General features: G+C 41.2%; 2 protein-coding genes across 3 annotated transcripts in view; one reads left to right on the top strand and one right to left on the bottom strand.

The window, feature by feature from the left end:
- TRPC4AP (transient receptor potential cation channel subfamily C member 4 associated protein) overlaps window positions 1-3609 on the top strand; it is a 54432-nt gene extending 50823 nt beyond the window's left edge. Inside the window, exon 19 of the mRNA XM_069752135.1 lies at window positions 1023-3609. Coding sequence (XP_069608236.1) covers window positions 1023-1160 — 138 coding nt within the window. The 3' untranslated portion in view covers window positions 1161-3609. The remainder of the gene's footprint in view (window positions 1-1022) is intronic.
- A 153-nt stretch (window positions 3610-3762) lies between these two features.
- The window catches only part of MYH7B (myosin heavy chain 7B), a 53467-nt gene continuing 35858 nt past the window's right edge, over window positions 3763-21371 (bottom strand). Inside the window, exons 36-43 of one of the 2 annotated variants that reach the window (XM_069752134.1) lie at window positions 19170-19362; window positions 18828-19031; window positions 18291-18416; window positions 17922-18092; window positions 15776-15880; window positions 15461-15556; window positions 15192-15329; window positions 3763-4013 (exon numbers count right to left, since the gene is read on the bottom strand). In XM_069752134.1, the coding sequence (XP_069608235.1) occupies window positions 4002-4013; window positions 15192-15329; window positions 15461-15556; window positions 15776-15880; window positions 17922-18092; window positions 18291-18416; window positions 18828-19031; window positions 19170-19362 (1045 nt within the window). In that variant the 3' untranslated portion in view covers window positions 3763-4001. Of the gene's footprint in view, window positions 4014-14684; window positions 14742-15191; window positions 15330-15460; window positions 15557-15775; window positions 15881-17921; window positions 18093-18290; window positions 18417-18827; window positions 19032-19169; window positions 19363-21371 lie in introns of those variants that run through there. The other variant, XM_069752133.1, reaches the window with a different exon arrangement.

The following is a 21371-nucleotide window of genomic DNA, read 5'->3' as shown; positions in this document are numbered from 1 at the left end:
TATTTTATGTGATACTAGATGGTGGCCTGATTCTAACGCATCGGGTATTCTAGAATATGTATGTATGTACGTCGTGCTGTGAGTGGGGGTTAAATTCCGCGACAATATCGCTGATTGGTCGCGCCCGGCTGGCTGATCTGCGAAGTGTGGTTCAAATCTGGCGGCTGGACTGCGCCAGTCGCTGACTGGCCGTGCGCGACCAATCACTGAAGCAGTGTTTAAATCCCATGCCAATATCGCTGATTGGTCATGCCTGGCTGGCCACGACCAATCAGCGAAGCGTGGTTTAAATCCCGCGTCAATTCGAGGCTGGACTGCGTCTGTTGCTGATTGGTCGCTGGATGTCGGGGGTGCAGGATATAGTACAGCCACGTAGTATATAGCACAGCCACTTAGTATGTAGCACAGCCACGTAGTATATATCAGTCACGCAGTATATAACACAGCCCACGTAGTATACAGCAGTGTGGGCACCATATCTCTGTTAAAAGAATTAAAATAAAAAATAGTTATATACTCACCCTCCGGCATCCACCGAAGTTGTCCCGATGCGTGCGTGCGAGCCTGCCGCCAGCTTCCGTTCCCAGAGATGCATTGCGAAATTACCCAGATGAAGTCGCAGTGCATCTCTGGGAATGGAAGCTGAGAATAGCACCATTTTTTTTTTTTTTTTTTTTTTTTTAATTATTATTTTTAACATATCTTTTTACTATGCAGCATCAATAGGAAAAAGTTTGTCACACAATGTTAATAGCAGCGTTAACAGACTGCGTTATGCCACGGTGTAACGCAGTCGGTTTAACGGACTGCTAAAACGCTATGTGGGTGGCGGGCGCTGACTGGGAGGGGAGTATGGAGGGGGCACTGACTGCAGGGGAGTAGGGAGCGGCCATTTCGCGGCCGGACTGTACCTGTCGCTGATTGGTCAGCGACTTGGGATTTGCCGTGACAGACAGACAAACAGACGGAAGTGCCCCTTACACGATTATATATAGATATCTATCTTCTGTTTTATCTTTCAGAGTTCCTGTATCAACTTCAGCTACTGGAAAGAGACTGTATCTGTATTGTTAACTCCAGACAGGACATCGCCATGTGCCATAGTAAGCTACATAGACGAGGCATATATGGATGTGGACAAAGAATTTCTGGAGGACTAACCAAAGCTGGGAACGTACTGTATGGACAGATACTTCAGGAATCCAGCAGCTTTGTGCGTTCAGCAATTCTGGGTTTATTACAGCCCGGAGACGATGTGCCCAGCGGTAATCATTGATGCCACTCTCCAGGATATATTAAGTCTGTGCAATACATTCAGGGACATCATCAATTTACCATTTGGTTTGGTTTTATTTCTTTTGGACTAAAGGTTAGATCTTCCTCTTACTACTTCTGTTCTTACATAATGATAAATGTCATCAATTTATTTTTTTCATTTTTAAACATTTTGACACTAGCCATCAAGGACACCTTCCCCCCCCTACCTTTCTGGCGGCTCGTCTTCCCATTCCCACTGGTCTATCAAGAAGCATACTGTGGGAACTCAGCAATAATTTAGATATACAGAAAACAGCGAAACCTTCCAGTCATTGCCTCCATAACCTTATTTATACTCCGATTAAATATCTAGCTGACAGCGCTGGTTGTTACATCATATTTCACTCTCTATACAGCAAAAACGTAAGTAATATAGGGCGACCATGGCTCCGTTTACTGCAACATCTTTAACTTATTTGGAAGTTCTGCTTGTCAGGTCTTTAATGAAATTGTAATGGTTTCCCTTAAATTTCCATCTATTTCCCCACGACCACCACATTTCTTTGCCTTTCATTTATGGTGACGCTTTGCAAAGAAGCAAGAAATATCCTACTGTGTAAACATTCGGGACCAGTGATATTGACGCTCAGATTTTTTTTTAACATAATTGTTTTGTGACTATCATTTTTAACTACTTTTTTTTTTCTTTTTTTAGCAAAAAGCTTATGTGACACATTCTATGACTTGCTAAAAGATCTTGATTTTAACACAGAGTGGGCTTTTATCACTTGGTATATTGCAGTGCAAAGTGTAGAGCTGGGGATCTCTACGTTTTCCTGCTATAAGTTATTTATAACCAGTCATTACGTGATCTGATTGTACACTGTAATGTATTCCTGAGGTCCGCTAATTATCACGCAGGGTTATTTTTTTGTGTTTTTTATATACTGTCACCTAAGGATTGCTTGATACAGTTATATCTGAAGTCATTGTTACTCTAATTCCAGTCCTCTTCCTCCAGTAATTTTCTCCTACTATTGAAAGTCCTAGTGTTGAAAACTAATAGCCATGGAGACATATAACTATGACTGTTTAAAGGAATCCTTTGTTACACATTTTTAATCTCCAGTGTGTTGAAAATCTTGAAACCTTTCAATTTAATTTTTAGTTCCCCTAATTTATGTCCACATACTTACTAAGGCTGGGTTCACCTCTGCGTCTGTTTATTCCATTGTCTTGCTTTTGTTGTACTAGCAGAATAATGAAAATTAACAGTAGAGCCAGGCACCCAAGAGGTCCTATTAAATATAAGGTGAATTTTCGTCATGGAGAGAATCATTTTGCTATCCTGATTTTTTCTGGTGTGTTTGGTGAAATTTACGCCGGCTCCCAACAAAGCCTCTAACACAGACGTGAACAAAGCTTCCAAAACAGATGTCAACCGAGCTTAACCTCCCGTAAAGTATTATGTCATTATATGCCCAGAAACAATGTTCCCATCCGTCAATCTAATCAGTTTTACAAATTCTTAGTAATTGGCAACAAACCTGAGATCATCCCAGGTACTGCACAATGGCAATTGATATTGATGTTTTACGTTCCTACAATGGCAAACATTGGCTGTCAGTTACTGTGTAATAATTGGTGAACCTTGCAGTTTTCTATTGAGCTGTGTGTGTGTGTGAGACGCCCTTAGGATGACTTATATTAATGTTTTATAAACATTCTGTCTATCTGCCAAGGGTCCGCACATTTCCATTTCACCACTTCGTCCTTAAAGAAGCTGTCCACTACTAGGACAACCCCGTCTTAAACGAAATGTTCAGCCTTGATGCAGCAATAACGCCTACACTCACCTCCCGTGCTGGCGACGTTCCCGCAGTGTCAGCACTTGCGGTCCCGGAGCTTTGGTGCGTTGGAATGACTCGTGATGCTGGCGCCCAGTCAGCGCTGGCGTCACTGTCTCCGCCTCCAGACAAACTGAAGAGGAAGTCCGGGCTGCAGCTGATCCCCGCCTTCCTCTTCATGTTCAGTTCGTACGAAGGCAAACAGTGACGCCAGCGCTGATTGGGCCCGGCGTCACATGTCACAACACCGCTCCACAGCTCTGGGGAGAGCAAGTGCCGACACCGCGGGAACGGCGCCAGCATGAGAGGTGAGTATAGGCATTATTTTATCGGGGCCGAACATTTGGTTTAAGAAGGGGTTGTCCTAGTAGTGGTCAACCCCTTTAAGTTTACGTTTCATTTCCAGACCCCAGGTATATTTGTTTGATATATAAATATATATATAGAGAGATTAATTGTGACTTAGAACCGGTGTAAATAAAGAGATGCTTCTAATTTAAATGTTTATCTGGCTATGTCGTCATTTTTGTTATTGTCATTTTATATGTTAATGCAAATGCGATCAATGTCTTATAGATCCAAATACTATGGCACCTAGTCACAAAGACAAACCAGCACCATAAGTTAAAATCAATATGAACATCATAGGGAAAATAAGTAAGATTTTCTTAACGCCTTTAATGGTAAAACTGGTACGATATACAGGGATACCCGTCATCTATCTCACTTGTTTCGGGAGTAGTTTGGTGACCATATTCGATACAATAACAGATGCCGGTCTTTTTTGCCTCAGTAGATTTTATTGGTTGACAAGGGGTGTGGGGTGTGATCAGAGACTTTGAGGATCAGGCACAGCTGTTGCAGCTGTTCGGGAAGCCATTGTAGAGTCTTATCTGTTCATTCTTCATGCTGCCGTGGGAAGAGAAAAATGTTTCACTTAGCACCGTGGATATACAGTTTTGTCGCTCTGATTATGCTTAGATGCCTTAAGTTACACTGTTCATCATTTTCCCAATATTAACAGTAAGATCTTACAAAAATAAAACTTTTAGCTGCCGTTGACTTAGACTGGAGACCATAATGTGCATTTCAACACTCTGGGCATAACTGAGATGATGTGTTATCCTAATGTAGTCCTGAGGGATTCTCTCTTTGTTCTTTAAATCCCTGTGCCATGATCTGCTCCCTGAAGCCCTTTCCTAAGCAAATTTACTGAGCTCCTCACGTCAGAAATCTGGGATAATTTCATACCTTGCACCACATTTATGCATGTTTACACATGTTTCTGAAGAAACACAATATATGCACAAAAACAGGGATGGCATAATACATGGACATTTAAATAAGCAAGCTAGGCTCATAGAATAAATCCTTAATTGGATTAGATGAAATGTAAAAGTTTTATATTCCCAATATCCAAGTAAGATCAGAGGCCTGGTGTCCTCACTGTCTCTGGAGCAGATTCCTCAGATTCTCTAGTAAGTCATAAAATCTCCTGACAGCTTTAGTCCTGTGTGGAAAGAATAAAAGACTAATAAGTTTGTAATTCCCAAACCCTTCAATTCTTTTGTGTTTTAAAGTTGCTTTTTAATATGACAACTTTCATACTGTTTGTTGTGTCCTGAACCACAGAAATGTTTGGTCACCGGTAAATGGACTTTTTTATGTGTTATCGCGTGGCGATGAGACCTCATCCTTGCTCTCCGTTTCTGTCCTGTTTCTCCCACATAGAATCATAGAATGGTAGAGATGGAAGGGACCTCTTGGATCATCTGGTCACCCCCCTGCTCAAAGCAGGATTCACTAAATCATCCCAGACAGCTGTCTGTCCAGCCTCTGTTTGAAGACTTCCATTTAAGGGGAACTCGCCACCTCTCGTGGCAGCCTGTTCCATTCATTGATCACCTGCACTGACAAAAAATTTTTTCTAATATCTAATCTGTCTCCTCCCATTCAGTTTCATCCCATTACTTCTAGTCTTTCCCTGTGCAAATGAGAATAAAGATGATCCTTCTACATTGTCACAACCCTTGAGATATTTGTAGACAGCTATTGTCTCCTCTAACTTCTTTTTTGCAAGCTAAGCATTCCCAAATCCTGTAACCGTTCCTCATAGGATATGGTTTGCAGACCGGTCATCATTCTGGTCCCTCTTCTCTGAACAGACACCCCCAATAGGACATATAGTGCACAGAATTAAGTACACCACATTGGAAGAGGAACATGTGAATGTCTCAGGAATCTTATAGTCCTGCTGTGTGTTGGGAATCTGTGTCCTGTCTTTCGTCTCTACATGAGTGCAGGTTTTAAAGCTCGTCACATTGCAAGGGTAAGTTCCTCTTGGTGTATCTGAGGGCACTGAACTTCAGGTCTTGATGTTTCTTAAATTTGGAGGTTGCCTGTAGCACAACAAGGGTGGGTCTTTGAATACGGTCATCCTTATCCTTATGTAACATAGTAACATAGTTAGTAAGGCCGAAAAAAGACATTTGTCCATCCAGTTCAGCCTATATTCCATCATAATAAATCCCCAGATCTACGTCCTTCTACAGAACCTAATAATTGTATGATACAATATTGTTCTGCTCCAGGAAGACATCCAGGCCTCTCTTGAACCCCTCGACTGAGTTCGCCATCACCACCTCCTCAGGCAAGCAATTCCAGATTCTTACCGCCCTAACAGTAAAGAATCCTCTTCTATGTTGGTGGAAAAACCTTCTCTCCTCCAGACGCAGAGAATGCCCTCTTGTGCCCGTCACCTTCCTTGGTATAAACAGATCCTCAGCGAGATATTTGTATTGTCCCCTTATATACTTATACATGGTTATTAGATCGCCCCTCAGTCGTCTTTTTTCTAGACTAAATAATCCTAATTTCGCTAATCTATCTGGGTATTGTAGTTCTCCCATCCCCTTTATTAATTTTGTTGCCCTCCTTTGTACTCTCTCTAGTTCCATTATATCCTTCCTGAGCACCGGTGCCCAAAACTGGACACAGTACTCCATGTGCGGTCTAACTAGGGATTTGTACAGAGGCAGTATAATGCTCTCATCATGTGTATCCAGACCTCTTTTAATGCACCCCATGATCCTGTTTGCCTTGGCAGCTGCTGCCTGGCACTGGCTGCTCCAGGTAAGTTTATCATTAACTAGGATCCCCAAGTCCTTCTCCCTGTCAGATTTACCCAGTGGTTTCCCGTTCAGTGTGTAATGGTGATATTGATTCCTTCTTCCCATGTGTATAACCTTACATTTATCATTGTTAAACCTCATCTGCCACCTTTCAGCCCAAGTTTCCAACTTATCCAGATCCATCTGTAGCAGAATACTATCTTCTCTTGTATTAACTGCTTTACATAGTTTTGTATCATCTGCAAATATCGATATTTTACTGTTTAAACCTTCTACCAGGATGTAGGATGTGTTGAAGTTTTTTTAGCAGTTTTTCTCAGCACAAGCTGTGGGTTGTAGGTCACCACAAGAGGTACACTATTTATTTTCCTCTTTTTCTCCGTATTGAAGTGACTTATTGGGATCCTTGTGGCTCTAATGGTCTTATCATCAATGGAGGTGGGTGGTAGCCTTGGTTTAAAAATGTCATTTTAACATGAGTTAAGTGTTCATCCCTATCCATCGGACTGAAACAGGTCCAATTTTATCTAAGGCATGGCTGTAGACGATGGACGTTTTAATGTTTCGGGTAGAAGCTGTCGCATCTGAGGTATGTAGGACGATCAATTGTTTTCCAGTACACCAATGTCTGGATTGAACCATTTTGAATTTTAATGGTGATATCCTGAAAGTTTATTTCTGTTTTTGAATGTGCCAATGTTAAATTTATGGTGGGATGAAATGGATTGAATTTGTTATGGAGTTTTGTTCAGACTCAGTCTAGGTTATTAGGATGTCATCGATGTAATGGAAATAGACCGAAGGTTTGATGGAGCAGGGTGATAAAAAGTAATTTTCCAGTTTAGCCATGAAAATATTTCCCATAGCCGTTCTGGTGTGTTGTAGATATAGCTCCTTGCCGAAAAAGAAAGTTGTGTGAGGATAATTCTGGTGAGTGTTAGGAGTGTTAGACTTGGAAGGGATTCCATAAGCTTCAAGAAACATTTGGCAGGTGAAGTCCGTGACGAATTCAATAAACTTCATCCCACCATAAATTTAACATTGGACCACTCAAACGGAAATCAGCTTTCTGGATACCATCATAAAAATTAAAAATGGTTCAATCCAGTCATCAGTGTATCGGAAACCACTTGACCGTCCTACATACTTCAGATGGGACAGTTTCCACCCGAAACGCATTCAAAAGTTCCTTGTCTACAGCCAGTCCCTTAGATATAATAGTATCTGTTCCAGCCCAACGGACAGGGATGAACACTTAAAAAAAAAAAAAAAAAAAGATTTTTAAATCAAGGCTCCACCCCACCTCCATTGATAGTCAGATTATTAGAGCCAGAAGGATCCCGAAAAGTCCATTACTTCAATACGGAGAAAAAGAGGGAAATAATTGTGTACCTCTTGTGGTGACCTACAAACCACAGCTTGAGGTACTGAGAAAAACTGCTAAAAAACTGCATGCACCACATCCTACACAAGGATGACCGGCCCAAACAAATATTTAAAACCCTCCCTTGTTGTGCTACAGGCAAGCTCCAAATTTGAGAAACCTCATGACCCGAAGTTCAGTGCCCTCGGATACACTGAGAGGAGCTTATCCTTGCAATGTGAACAGTTGCAAAATCTGCACTCTTGTAGAGACCAAAGACAAGGATACAGAAACACACAGCAAGAATAAGTTTCTCGGGACATTCACATTTTCCTCTTCCAATGTGGTTTACTTAATTCTGTGCCAGAAACAGAGCAAGGATGAGGTCTCATCGCCACACAATTACAGATAAAAAAATTACCCATGGTCAACATTTCTGTGGTCCAGGACACACACAAATAGTATGAAAGTTGTCATATTAAAAGGAAACTTTAAAACACAAGAACATCGAAGTGTTTGGGAATACAATCTTATTACAGTCTTTTATTCCCTCCACACAGGCCTAAATTTGTCTGGAGGATTTACGACTTGCCTTATATACTCGAGTATAAACCGAGATTTTCAGCCCATAAAAATGGGCTGAAAGTGCCCCTCTCGGCTTATACTCGAGTCATGGTCGGTGGGGGGGGGTCAGCGGGTGAGGGGAGCGACAACTGTCACATACTCACCTGCTTCTGACGCGGTCCCTGCGTGTCCCATGGTCGCCGACACCTTTTTCCTCTGTTCAGCGGTCACGTGGTACCGCTCATTAAAGCAATGAATATGGACTCCACTCCCATAGGGGTGGAGCCGCATATTCATTACTGTAATGAGCGGTACCAGTGACCTCTCAATGCAGGAAGAAGCTGCGGGCGCCGGAGACCGTCTGTCCGGGAGAAGCTGCCAGGGACCGCGCCGGGAGCCGGTGAGTATTAAATATTCACCTGTCCCTTGTTCCAGCGTCGGCGCCGCTCCGTCTTCCGCATCCTCTGCAGTAACTGTTCAGGTCAGAAGGTGCGATGACGTATTAGTATGCGCGCCGCCCTCTGCCTGAACAGTCAGTGCGGAGAGACGGGACGCTGAGGAGCAGCGTCGAGAGGTGAGTATGTCTTTTATTGCAGCAGCATTATATGTGGCACATTGTTACTTAGAGTGTCTATGGGGCCATAATGAACTGTATGGAGCATTATATGGGGCATATTTGTATATGGAGCGTCTATGGGGCCATAATGAACTGCATGGAGCATTATATGGGGCACATTTGTATATGGAGCATTATATGGGGCATATTTTAATATGGAGCATCTTATGGGGCCATAATGAACTGTATGTAGCATTATATGGGGCTCCTGATTCAATATGGATATTCAAAAACACGTAACCTACCGATTTCTCAATTTTACTTTTATTGGTATCTATTTTTATTTTTGAAATTTACCAGTAGCTGCTGCATTTCCCACCTTAGGCTTATACTCGAGTCATTTAAGTTTTCCCAGTTTTTTTTGTGGCAAAATTAGGGGGTCGGCTTATACTCGAGTATATACGGTAATGCAGAATCTGAGGAATCTGCACCAGAGACAATGAGGACCTCAGGCCCCTGATGTTACTTGGATATTGGGAATATAAAACCTTCACACCACTAATCTAATCCAATTAAGGATTTATTCTATGAGCTCAGTTTGTTTATTTAAATATCCATTTATTATTCCATGCCGCTGTTGTTTTTTTGTGCATATATTTGTGTTTCTTCAGAAACTTTATTAAACCATGCCTATAGGAAGAAACCTATAAAAAGTCTTGAAAACTTGCTTTGTAACATCATTTATTTTATTTTTTGTTCTTCATTATAAGGTATTATAATTACAAGATTATTTTGTTTTTCCCACTGAGTGCAATCTTTTTTTCAACTGGCTAACACAACAGACATGTTTTTCACATACTCCTACAAGGGGGTGTGGGTCATCGGGAACAGTGGTGATCAAAATCACAACTTGGTGTAATTTATAAATCGAATAATAAATGGTATCAACCTAGATTAGACAATCTAAAGGTGTGGCATATTTATCATCCAGCATGAGCCACTTTGATAAATCTGAGGCATTTTAAGACTGTGTAGTCTGTTTGCACAATCTAAAATTTTGACTTTTTAATAAATCAGCCCCGGTATGTCCGTTTTTCCCAGAGTGTTCAGTCAAGGTTTAACCAAAACTTTTGGCCCAATTCATTGACTGATATTTTGCATGCTAGCCTTAATGAAGGGGAGCACTGAGTAAATCATTAAGTCTAAGGCCGGCGTCGTACTACCGTGTTTTACGGACTTAAGAGAGGTGCTGAAAATACGGATTGCATACGGTACAATGCTTCTCTATGCCCCAGCTCCTATCAGCCGTATTTTACTGATCCGTATTATACGGTCTTCTATGGACGTAGAAAATCGCAGCATGCTGCGTTTGTCACCGTATTGCGCAAAAAATACGCCAAAGAAAGTCTATGGGGGCCAGAATAATACGGATTACACATGGACCAGCAGTGTGACTTGCGAGAAATACGCAGCAGTGTTCTATAGAAAAGCCGGCAATTCAGTGCGGTGTACAGTAAAATCACACTGACCGGTTACAATAGAATAGCTAAGATAAATGTCTACACATAGTATATGGGTGTGTATGTGTGTGTATATATATATATATATATATATATATATATATGTATATATATATATTTTCATACAGCACTAGATGGCTTAAAAGCCGGTAATTCAATTGCCAGGTTTTGCTATCTCCTTCCCAAACCCGACATGATATGAGACATGGTTTACATACAGTAAACCATCTCATATCCCTTTATTTTTTTGCATATTCCACACTATTAATGTTAGTAGTGTGTATGTGCAAAATGTGGGCTCTGTAGCTATTGAATTAAGGGGTTAAATCGCGGAAAAAATTGGCTTGGGCTCCCGCGCAATTTTCTTCGCCAGAATGGTAAAGCCAGTGACTGAGGGCAGATATTAATAGCCTAGAGAGGGTCCATGGTTATTGCCCCCCCCGGCTAAAAACATCTGCCCCCAGCCACCCCAGAAAAGGCACATCTGGAAGATGCGCCTATTCTGGCACTTGGCCACTCTCTTCCCACTCCCCTGTAGTGGTGGGATATGGGGTAATGAAGGGTTAATGCCACCTTGCTATTGTAAGGTGACATTAAGCCAGATTAGCAGAGCTTCTGCTTGTAAAAAAAGTTAACCCCTTCAGATGGATTTATTTACATCGTGGGACGTTACAGAACGACGGAAGGTATGGGATATTGTTTTTTTATTTTAACTTTGTTACAGGACGAGGGTCTTCAGGTGGATTACCAGAATAATAAAATATTCCAACAACCTGTCTATTTATTTCATTAAAAGACTTTGTAATAATGTGTGTGTGTGTGTGTGTGTGTTTTTTTTTTTTTAACCATTTCAGACAATTGGATTAATAATGGAGAGGTGTCATAATTGACGCCTCTCCATTATTAATCTGGCTTAATGTCACCTTACAATAGCAAGGTGACATTAACCCTTCATTACCCCATATCCCACCGCTACACGGGAATGGGAAGAGAGTGGCCAAGTGCCAGAACAGGCGCATCTTCCAGATGTGCCTTTTCTGGGGTGGCTGGGGGCAGATCTTTTTAACCAGGGGGGGGGGCCAATAACCATGGACCCTGTCCAGGCTATTAATATCTGCCCTCAGTCACTGGCTTTACCATTCTGGCGGAGAAAATTGTGCGGGAGCCCACGCAAATTTTTTTCCGCGATTTAACCCTTTAATTAAATAGCTACAGAGCCTACATTTTGCACATACACACTACTAACATTAGTAGTGTGGAATATGCAAAAATAAAAAATGGATATGAGATGGTTTACTGTATGTAAACCATGTCTCATATCATGTCGTGTTTAGGAAGGAGATCGCAAAAGCCGGCAATTGAATTACCGGCTTTTATGCTATCTAGCACTGTATGAAATATTAATATATATATGTATATACAGTATATATGTTTTTTATGATTTTTTGAGCACATGGATCCATTGTATGTCCGTATGTCGGTTTTGCAAGCCTGCGAGAAAATATCGCAGTACGGATGCCATACGGATTACATACGGAGGATGCCATGTGCAAAATATGCTGACACACCCTGCCTACGGAGTACTTACGGATAACCATTTTTTTACTTTTCTGGCGTATTACGGCCGCAAAATATGGACCGTATTTTTATACGCTGAGTGCGACACCGGCCTAATTCATTAAGAAGCATTCGCCTCTTTGAACGATCATGTGCCTCTTCCAGATATGTATGCCAGCCAGTGACTGCTGTACATTTCTGTTGTACGTTATGGTAAGTTTCTTGGTCATACCCCATCCAATTTTCAAAAAGTTGTTGGCGCTAGCATAAAAACATCCAAAATCCCAAATTTTGAGACATCTCAAGCAGTACATTATTGCGCCACATTTCTGGTGAAATCTGCTTGATGAAGTGGGTGCTTAGTCTTTATCAGTTTGATTACTTTTATGATTGGTGCAGTCGTGATTTAGGCATGCACAGTACTAGATCGTGGATTCACTGTTTTCATATTGGGGAATATGCACACAGCAACATCTTCAAGAGGATTCCACCAGGAATCCACCTGGAAAAAAAAGGCTTGTAATTTTCAGTTTTTTTATTTTCTTATCAACTGGTCTACAGAGATGTACAGTGACTTGTGAAAGTATTCACCCCTTTGGCGTTTTACTTATTTTGTTACTTAGCAAAGTTATTTAAACAAGTTGTAATTATATTTGTGTATGATGCATCAGTGCTAAATAGTCTGTTGGTGAAGGGAGAAAAATAAAGGCATACATTGAATTTATGGGGTCAAATAACTGAAAATTAGCCCGTGCATATGTATTCACCCGTGTTTGCTATGAAGCTCTTAAAAATTTCTGGTGCAAGTATTTACCTTCTTAAGTCACATGCTTAGTGACAGGAAGATCACCTGTGTGCAATCTACGTGTCACATGGTCTGTCAGTATATACAAACCTTTTCTGAAAGGCCAAATGGCATTAAACAAGAGGCATCATTAACCAAACAACACCATGAAGACCAGGGAAATCTCCCAACAAGTCGGGGACAAAGTTGTTGAGAAGTACAAGTGAGGGTTGGGTTATATATATAAAACAATAAAATCTCAATCCCTAATGATCCCCCGAAGCACCATCAAATGGAAAGAACATTGGTACCACACCAAACCTGTCAAGAGATGGCCGCCCCAGGAAACTCTCAGAAAGGGAAAGGAGAGCATTAAACAGAGAGGCAGCACTAAGACCAAAGGTAACCCTGTAGGAGCTGCAGAGACTAGAATATCTGTCCACATGACCACAATAAACTGTATAATCCATAGAGGTGGCCTTATGGAAGAGTGGGCAGGGAAAATAATCCAAGTCAAGAAGAAGATGGATGGTGCAAAATACAGGGATATTCTTAAGCACAACCTGTTTCGGTCTCAGTGATTTGAGACTGGGACAGACTTTCACCTTCCAACAAGACAATGACCCATAAAATAGTTCTAGAGCAGTGTTCCCCAAATCTGGTCCTCAAGAGCCACCAACAGGTCATGTTTTCAGGATTTCCTTAGTATTGCACAGATGATGGAAATACTGCCTTTGCAGGTCATGCAATTATCACCTATGCAATACTAAGGAAATCCTGAAAACATGACCTGTTGGTGGCTCTTGAGGACTGGAGTTTGGGAACACTGTTCTAAAGCAACACTCAAGTGGATTAAGGGAAAATATGCAAATGTTTTGGCGTGCCCTAGTCAAAGCCCAGACCTTAATCCAATTGAGAATCTGTTGTCAGACTTGAAGATTGCTGTTCACCAGAGGAAACCATCTAATTTGAAGGAGCTAGAGCAGTTTTGCCTTGAGGAATGGATTAAAATCCCAGTGTCCAGAAGTGGAAAGTTCATAGAGACTTATCCAAAGCAATTTGCAGCTGAAATTGCTGCAAAAGGAGGCTCTACAAAGTACTGACTTTAGGGGGTGAATAGTTATGCACACTGAAGTTTTCAGTTATTTTCTCCTATTTGTTGTTTATGTCACGAAAATAAAACTAGTTATGCACAGTTTTAGACATGTTCTTTACATGAACTGATGCAAAGCCTCAAAAAAAAAACAAACGTGAAATTCCAGCTTGTGAGGTAGCAAAACACGAATAATGCCAATGGTGATGGATACTTTTGCAAGCCACTGTATAGCTCTGAAGGAAAATACGATTTCACTTTTTAGGCAGAGAAAATTCTTATACCTAACAAGCAGCCTGTGGCTCACTGTTGAGGTACCTTCACACATAACGATATCGTTAACGATATCGTTGCTTTTTGAGACGTAGCAACGATATCGTTAAGGAAATCGTTATGTGTGACAGCGACCAACGATCAGGCCCCTGCTGGGAGATCGTTGGTCGCTGAGGAAAGTCCAGAACTTTATTTCGTCGCTGGACTCCCTGCAGACATCGCTGGATCGGCGTGTGTGACACCGATCCAGCGATGTCTTCACTGGTAACCAGGGCCGCGCTTAGTAACCCGATGTTTACCCTGGTTACCAGCGTAAAAATAAAAAAAAAAACACTACATACTTAGCTACTGCTGTCTGTCCCCGGCGCTCTGCTTCTCTGCACTCCTCCTGCACTGGCTGTGAGCGTCGGTCAGCCGGAAAGCAGAGCGGTGACGTCACCGCTCTGCTTTCCGGCCGCTGTGCCCACAGTCAGTGCAGGAGGAGTGCAGAGAAGTAGATCGCCGGGGACAGACAGCGGTAGGTAAGTATGTAATGTTTTTTTTTTTACTTTTACGCTGGTAACCAGGGTAAACATCGGGTTACTAAGCGCGGCCCTGGTTACCCGGGTTACCTGGGGACTTCGGGATCGTTGATCGCTGGAGAGCTGTCTGTGTGACAGCTCTCCAGCGACCAAACAGCGACGCAGCGATCGACATCGTTGTCAGTATCGCTGCAGCGTCGCTGAGTGTGAAGGTACCTTTAGTGTTTCTGCCTTCCATACTAGAGGTCCTGGGTTTGACTCCCGGTAAAGACCAGCTACAAGAAAAAGCTTAGAATTAAATGTATAAAGATATCAACTGAGCACAGACTTAGTTGGGTGTCCCACTTGCGAATGCAATGCGAGAAACTCTCGCCTCAATACCCGGCACTGCCGCCGGTGGTTCCGACCGCCGGAGTGTTAAGCTGCATGGAAATAAATGTAGCTGCACACTCCAGTCCTGAGTGCCGGTGGCTCTACCGGGTATTGAGGCAAGAGACTTGCGCGAGTTTCTCACATTGCAGTGGCAAGTGAGATCCCGGCCTTAGGTCCTTAATCACCGTCAGCAGCAGGGTCCACAAGCCCTACAGAGGCAACAAAGGTGTAGTAATTTTCTGTCTAGTTGACATCTCAAACATCAATTGCAATTTCTGGAAGTGCAGTAAGTATTACAGAAGTGGGATGCACAATTATCTATGAGACAAACATGCACCAAAAAAATTGATTACCTTGGAGGAAGCTGCTTCTCTTGTTCGAGCTCGCAGCTTGTTGACTTGTCCCTCAGCTACATCTGCACGTTCTTCAGCATCATCCAGTTCATGTTGGACCTTCCTGTACTTTTGTAGGTTGGAGTTGGCTTGTGTCTCCTGCAGCAAGTCGAGAGAAGATTGTACATTACTTAGAATGACGGGGATTGATAAATTATTACACAACTTAAATATGCTAGATTGTTTTGTGCCATTTGCTTAACACGTCTATGCACATTATGGATACTTACAGCCTCCTCAGATTGTCGTTTATAGCTCTTGACTTTCATTTGCAGTTTATCTATCAGGTCCTGCATTCTGGCCAGGTTTTTCCGATCCTCTTCAGTCTGTTAGAAATAACACACAATGTCACTGAAAAAATATATAAATGCGTATTCTGCTATTGCATTTATTTTATTATACATTGTTTCTAGGCACTTACAGTGCGGGTGATTGTGTGTTTTCATGCACTGAACCAGTCTTGTTATTTCACATAAGCATAATATTTCAATAGATTATTATTCAGGACAACATATTTTACCAATGCTAGAACGTGGACGATTTACCTGGTAGGTGAGTTCTTTAATTCTCCTCTCATATTTTCTTATTCCTTTTTGAGTTTCCGCATTCTTCTTTTGCTCAATCTCAAGTTCTCCTTCCAGCTCTCTCACCTGTTGGCACCAACATAAGTAAGACATATTGTTACTTTATGTCCAGGTTATCTTCTATGAATGTGAACTTTGCATATTGTAGAGAGACGTAAGAAGAAAAAATACGGTAAACAATTTGTAGGCGTAGCGTTGCATACAATGGAGTATTCAGGCCGCAAGAGTGAATATGTACTAAATCAGTCTTTGAGGACCACTCTTCAAGAATGGGGAAAGTAGAGGCGTCTACCTTGGTAAGTAAACACTTTTTGGGTGTTTTTTTTTATAAGCAAGAAGGATCCCCATGTCATCTTTTTAAGATCCAGGTATATAGCATGTATCAATTGTGGAGAATTACAAATCTCACAACAGCTGTATTTCCTCCACATAAGGTTTCATATTTCAGCCTTGTCTTTTGTGTAATATAACTCTGTAATAGAAAATTAGATGCAGAACACCAACAAAGCCAGTTTTCCATTTATTGTTTTTCTTTTTTACTGACCTTTAACTGGATTTTGTGGAATTTAAGGATTGCTAACCTATCCATAGAAAGGAGATCTGTGGGGGTCTGACATCCCCACAGATTAACTGAAATGTGCTCTGGCAGCAGCCACTTATAAGCGATGTTTGAGGCAGAACACGGCAGACCTGGATATTGCTTGGTGGCCGCTGCTGAATACTGCAGATTGTTTTTAATTAAAAACAAACAGCAAACATTATTTCACCCCAAAATTGTTGCCAAAGAAAATTTTGATTTCCTAAAATAGGAAGTTAGGCTACTTTCACACTAGCGTTGTACTCGGCCCGTCGCAGTGCATTGTGCCGACGTACCGATGCTAGCAGTGAATGCGCCGCACAACGGGGGCAGCGGATGCATTTTTCCAGCGCATCCGCTGCCCCATTGTGAGGTGGGGGCGGAAATGGCGGACCGTCGGCAGCAAAAAACGTTACATGTAACTTTTTGGCACCTGACGGTCCGCCACAACACGGCGCAACCGTCGCACGACGGTTGCGACGTGTGGCAAAGCGTCGCAATGCGACGCTAATACAAGTCAATGGAGAAAAAAACGCATCCTGCAAGCACTTTTGCAGGATGCGTTTTTTCTACAAAACGACGCGTAGCGACATGCAGTGCACGACGCTAGTGTGATAGTAGCTTAGTCTAAAATAACCCCAGTGGCCAGTATGCACATTGCAAAGTTTCTAACTTTTAATTGTAAATCAATTATTATTTTGTAAAAACAAATCCTAAAAGGTCTTTTTTAAATATTTTTAAAACAGAAATTTAGAATTAAACAATGGGTGCGATGATTTTCTGATGACACATTTCCTTTTAAGGTTTGGTACAAATGCAGTACATTTTTTTGCAAATTATACTATGCAAGGTTTTAGGAGGTGTGAAGGATTGTTTTAATTCACCAAACCCGTAAATTGTAGACTTAGTCCCTCTTCATGTAAAAAAAATATATATATATATATAATTGGTTAAATAAAACATTTTTGGATTTGCTATACATAAAACTTACATGTCTTGCAGATGTTTCCTGCAGACAGTTGCAACATGTGAACCCTAAGACAGCTATGTAAAAATTAAGTCAAAACATGTCCCACTCCCGACTACAAGACTTCTCCCGTCCTGCGCCAATCCTCTGGAATGCTCTACCCCAAGAAATTAGGACCATCCACAATTTGCATAGTTTTAGGCGCTCCCTCAAAACACATTTGTTCAGAGCGGCCTATCATGTTCCCTAATCAGTTATTTTGTGTGTGTGTGTAGCTCATTCACTATCCCCATCTATCCCTCACTCCCTGAAGATGGCTGGACCATCATTGTAAATACATCATTGTAAATACACACCTGTACTTTGTATTTCCCCCACCTTATTGTAGATTGTAAGCTCTCACGAGCAGGGTCGTCTTGTTGCTTTAATTATTGTATTGTTAACATTGTTACTTATGACTGTTGTGTTTGAAGCTGTTAAACTGTAAAGCGCTGCGGAATATGTTGGCGCTATATAAATAAAGATTATTATTATATTATTATGTCTATTAACAAGACACTCACCTTTGCTTCAAGTTTTTGAACCTGTTTCTTCCCTCCTTTCAAAGCAATTTGCTCAGCTTCATCTAGGCGCATTTGAAGATCTTTGATGGTTTGCTCCATATTTTTCTTCATCCTCTCAAGGTGTGCACTGGTGTCTTGCTCTTTCTTCAGCTCTTCTGCCATCATAGCTGCCTGTGCGAGTGGCATATAGAGAGTGAGAACATTCATGTTTACGTACATCTACACTTGCTATCCCTTGCCAGACCAAATGTTGAGAAAAACAGTGGTCCTGATCTTTACCAACCTGAGACACGACAGACTGGTCATTGCTTATCCAAAATATGTTTCCATAATATAAGATACTATTACCAAGAGAGGGATGATTCTTACATCAGTGATGGCTTTCTTGGCTTTCTCTTCAGCATTCCGGCATTCCTGGACAGCTTCTTCAACTTCAGTGGTCAACTGTGAGATATCTGCATCCAACTTCTTCTTCTGATTAATTAGGCCAGTATTCTAGTAGGAAATTACAATGTTACTTTCACATTTTTTGTTTATTTTTAGCATAAAAACTTGGATTTATGACAATTCTTGTGTGTTTCTTCTTGGTCAATGATTGTGCTGTAAGCACGGAAGCATTTGTAGCCTATATCTACAAAAAATGTAAAAAAAAAAAATTTGTGATAGTTTTTGTTGACTGTAAATACAGGATGTGAACATTACCGGGAAAAAGTATAATGAAAATACAGTTGAAGAACTCTTCTGTGTTTTGAAACCACTTCTTATCTTGGTTTACAAATACTGATACAAATACTGCCGTGTCAAAATGCAAAAATTAAGTCACAAATTGGGTAAAAAGAACCAATATTGTAACAGCAGTTTCCAACTGTCATTCGCGGGTTACCTCCTCTGCATTATTTATCCCACCTGTGAATGCAGAAGGTTGACCCTCTCGGTGGCCTCCAGTAGCTCTTGCTCTGCCAGTTTCCTTCCCCTCTCAGCCTGCTCCAGTGCTGCACGCAATTCCTCTACTTCAGCCAGCAGCAGATTATTACGTCTCTCAAGAGCTGCAGATTGTTCTTTTAAGTCATCGTTATGCCGTAGGGTGTCGTCCAGCTCAATTTGCAGATCCTGGGAAGAAAATACAAATATTAGATATTTATATATTGGATTAGTTTTCAGACTTCTGATATGTAAATAGCAGCTAACGAGGCTGTAGTCAATAATTGAAAAGCAGTTAATGAATATAGTAAATTATAAATGACTGACCTTTATCTGTGACTGCAAATGTCGGACCATTTTCAGGGACTCTGCAGCCTGGCGATTGGCATGATTGAGCTGGATCTCCATTTCATTCAGATCCCCTTCCATTTTCTTTTTCAGTCGAATGGCCTCATTCCTGGCTTTAGCCTCTGCATCCAGACTTGCCTGCATGGATTCCATAGCACGCTGGTGATTACGTCTACATGGAAGCAAGCAAATAGTTTGTTAAAGTGCATTTAATGTTTTCTAAACTTGTGCGTAATAAAGATAATGATATATATGCCATCTTTCCTCTCTATGTAAAGCTAATATCATGATAGGAAATGTTGCATTAATATCTCCTGCCTGGGACCTCCAGGTGGGAGATATCCTATGAATCAGGGATCCCATAATTTTTGGGGACTTTCCGCATTCCACTGACCAGCCCAAAATCTGAGGTCATCCAGGAGAGGTATGAGGGAGTGACTTTTGTTTGATAAACACAGATTTAGAATTATAATCATTGTCAGTCCCAGAAACACAACTATGGTTCTGTACCATTTTCCAAAGGAATGCATCCCTTCGTTAAGATCTGCACCATTTCAGTGACACAGGTTTAGTACTTTTCTTTTGTTATGCCTTTTATATTTTATGTAATTGTATATACTGTACTGTATACATGTAACGGGTGTCCAATCGGCCTGTATAAATGATTGATGGTGGCAGCTATTTTTTTATATATGTATATATTCATGCTTTTGAATCGGAGGTATATATACTATACATTGACTGTATATTATATACTATACGTTCATATTTCCAATGACCGGCCTACTAGGGAAAGCTGCCGTAGCATTGTCTATCAAGTGCCAGTCAATTCCGTAATTGTCCTGATGATTGGAGGCAAAGGAATGCTTTTCAGGACAATTTGGTAAGAATGGGGGGATATCTGCGTTATCCACTGGCTTGATCCCCTGACTCTACCTAAGGATGCACTTTTATCAACAACATCCCGACCTGATAATTTGCTTTACTTTTCCAGACACAAAGATTAGTAAAGTATTGTAAAGGTTATCAGAAATAAAGAAACTTCTTAATCTATGTGATGTTCCTTAGCTGTCAGACTTGGTGATGTTACCTCCAGCTCCTTACATAGATTTCCAATCTGCACTTTCAAAGGCTTAGCCAGCAGCTCTGCAGTGTTCTCTGAATGGTGATGTCATGTCATGATGGGCATGGCCAGTGAATTTCTTTCATTTTCAGAGGGAAAGTATATTACGAGCTCCACATAGAACAAGTAATTGTATCATCTTGTGTGACTAGCCAGATGGCATTGTGCTGGGAGTGCCAGATAACAGTACAATAAATGACTACATTATATGACTCATTGCTCCCCTGTAGTACACTGAGCCAATGTGGTGTCCTGTCTTAATCTGTAGCATTACTGAGTGTTGGAGATTGTCCAAACAGCACATACTAGTAAGTTGGAGGAATGCTGGGAAGGAGAAACTGTCTGCAGTGATTTATCTGTCTTGAGAGTGTAGAGGAGTCTCTAGATGGTGCTTTTTAGGTGGAGTAGGTGGGCATTGAGGATGGGAGTGTGTGAGGTGTGAAACACATACAACTCTACCTATTGAGAAATGTAGTCTATAAACAACAAGTAAATTCATTATGTAAATAAGAAACCACAAGGGTGCCTGAAGTTGAGTTAAAAAAGAAAAATAAAGGTAATGGGAGTCTGGGGACTAATTTCAGGAACAGACAGATGGTGTGTTTGTTTTTTTGTTCTCTTAAAATTTTGTTGCTGTCCCCCATTACCCAAAATTGAATAATACACTGCTCAAAAAAATAAAGGGAACACTAAAGTACCACATCCTAGATATCACTGAATGAAATATTTCAGTTGTAAATCTTTATTCATTACATAGTGGAATGTGTTGAGAACAATAAAACCTATAAATGATCAATGTAAATCAAAATGAATATCCCATGGAGGTCTGGATTTGGAATGATACTCGAAATCAAAGTGGAAAATCAAATTACAGGCTGACCCAACTTCAGTGGAAATGCTTCAAGACAAGGAAATGATGTTCAGTTGTGTGTGTGTTGCCTCCATGTGTCTGTATGACCTCTTTACAATGCCTGGGCATGCTCCTGATGAGGCGGCAGATGGTCTCCTAAGGGATCTCCTCCCAGACCTGGAATAATGCATCTGCTAACTCCTGGACA

Source organism: Ranitomeya imitator, chromosome 2, assembly GCF_032444005.1.
Source record: "Ranitomeya imitator isolate aRanImi1 chromosome 2, aRanImi1.pri, whole genome shotgun sequence".
NCBI classification, from domain to species: domain Eukaryota; kingdom Metazoa; phylum Chordata; class Amphibia; order Anura; family Dendrobatidae; genus Ranitomeya; species Ranitomeya imitator.
Note: the sequence above shows the minus strand (reverse complement) of the source record. Positions and strands in the feature narration are given on the sequence as shown.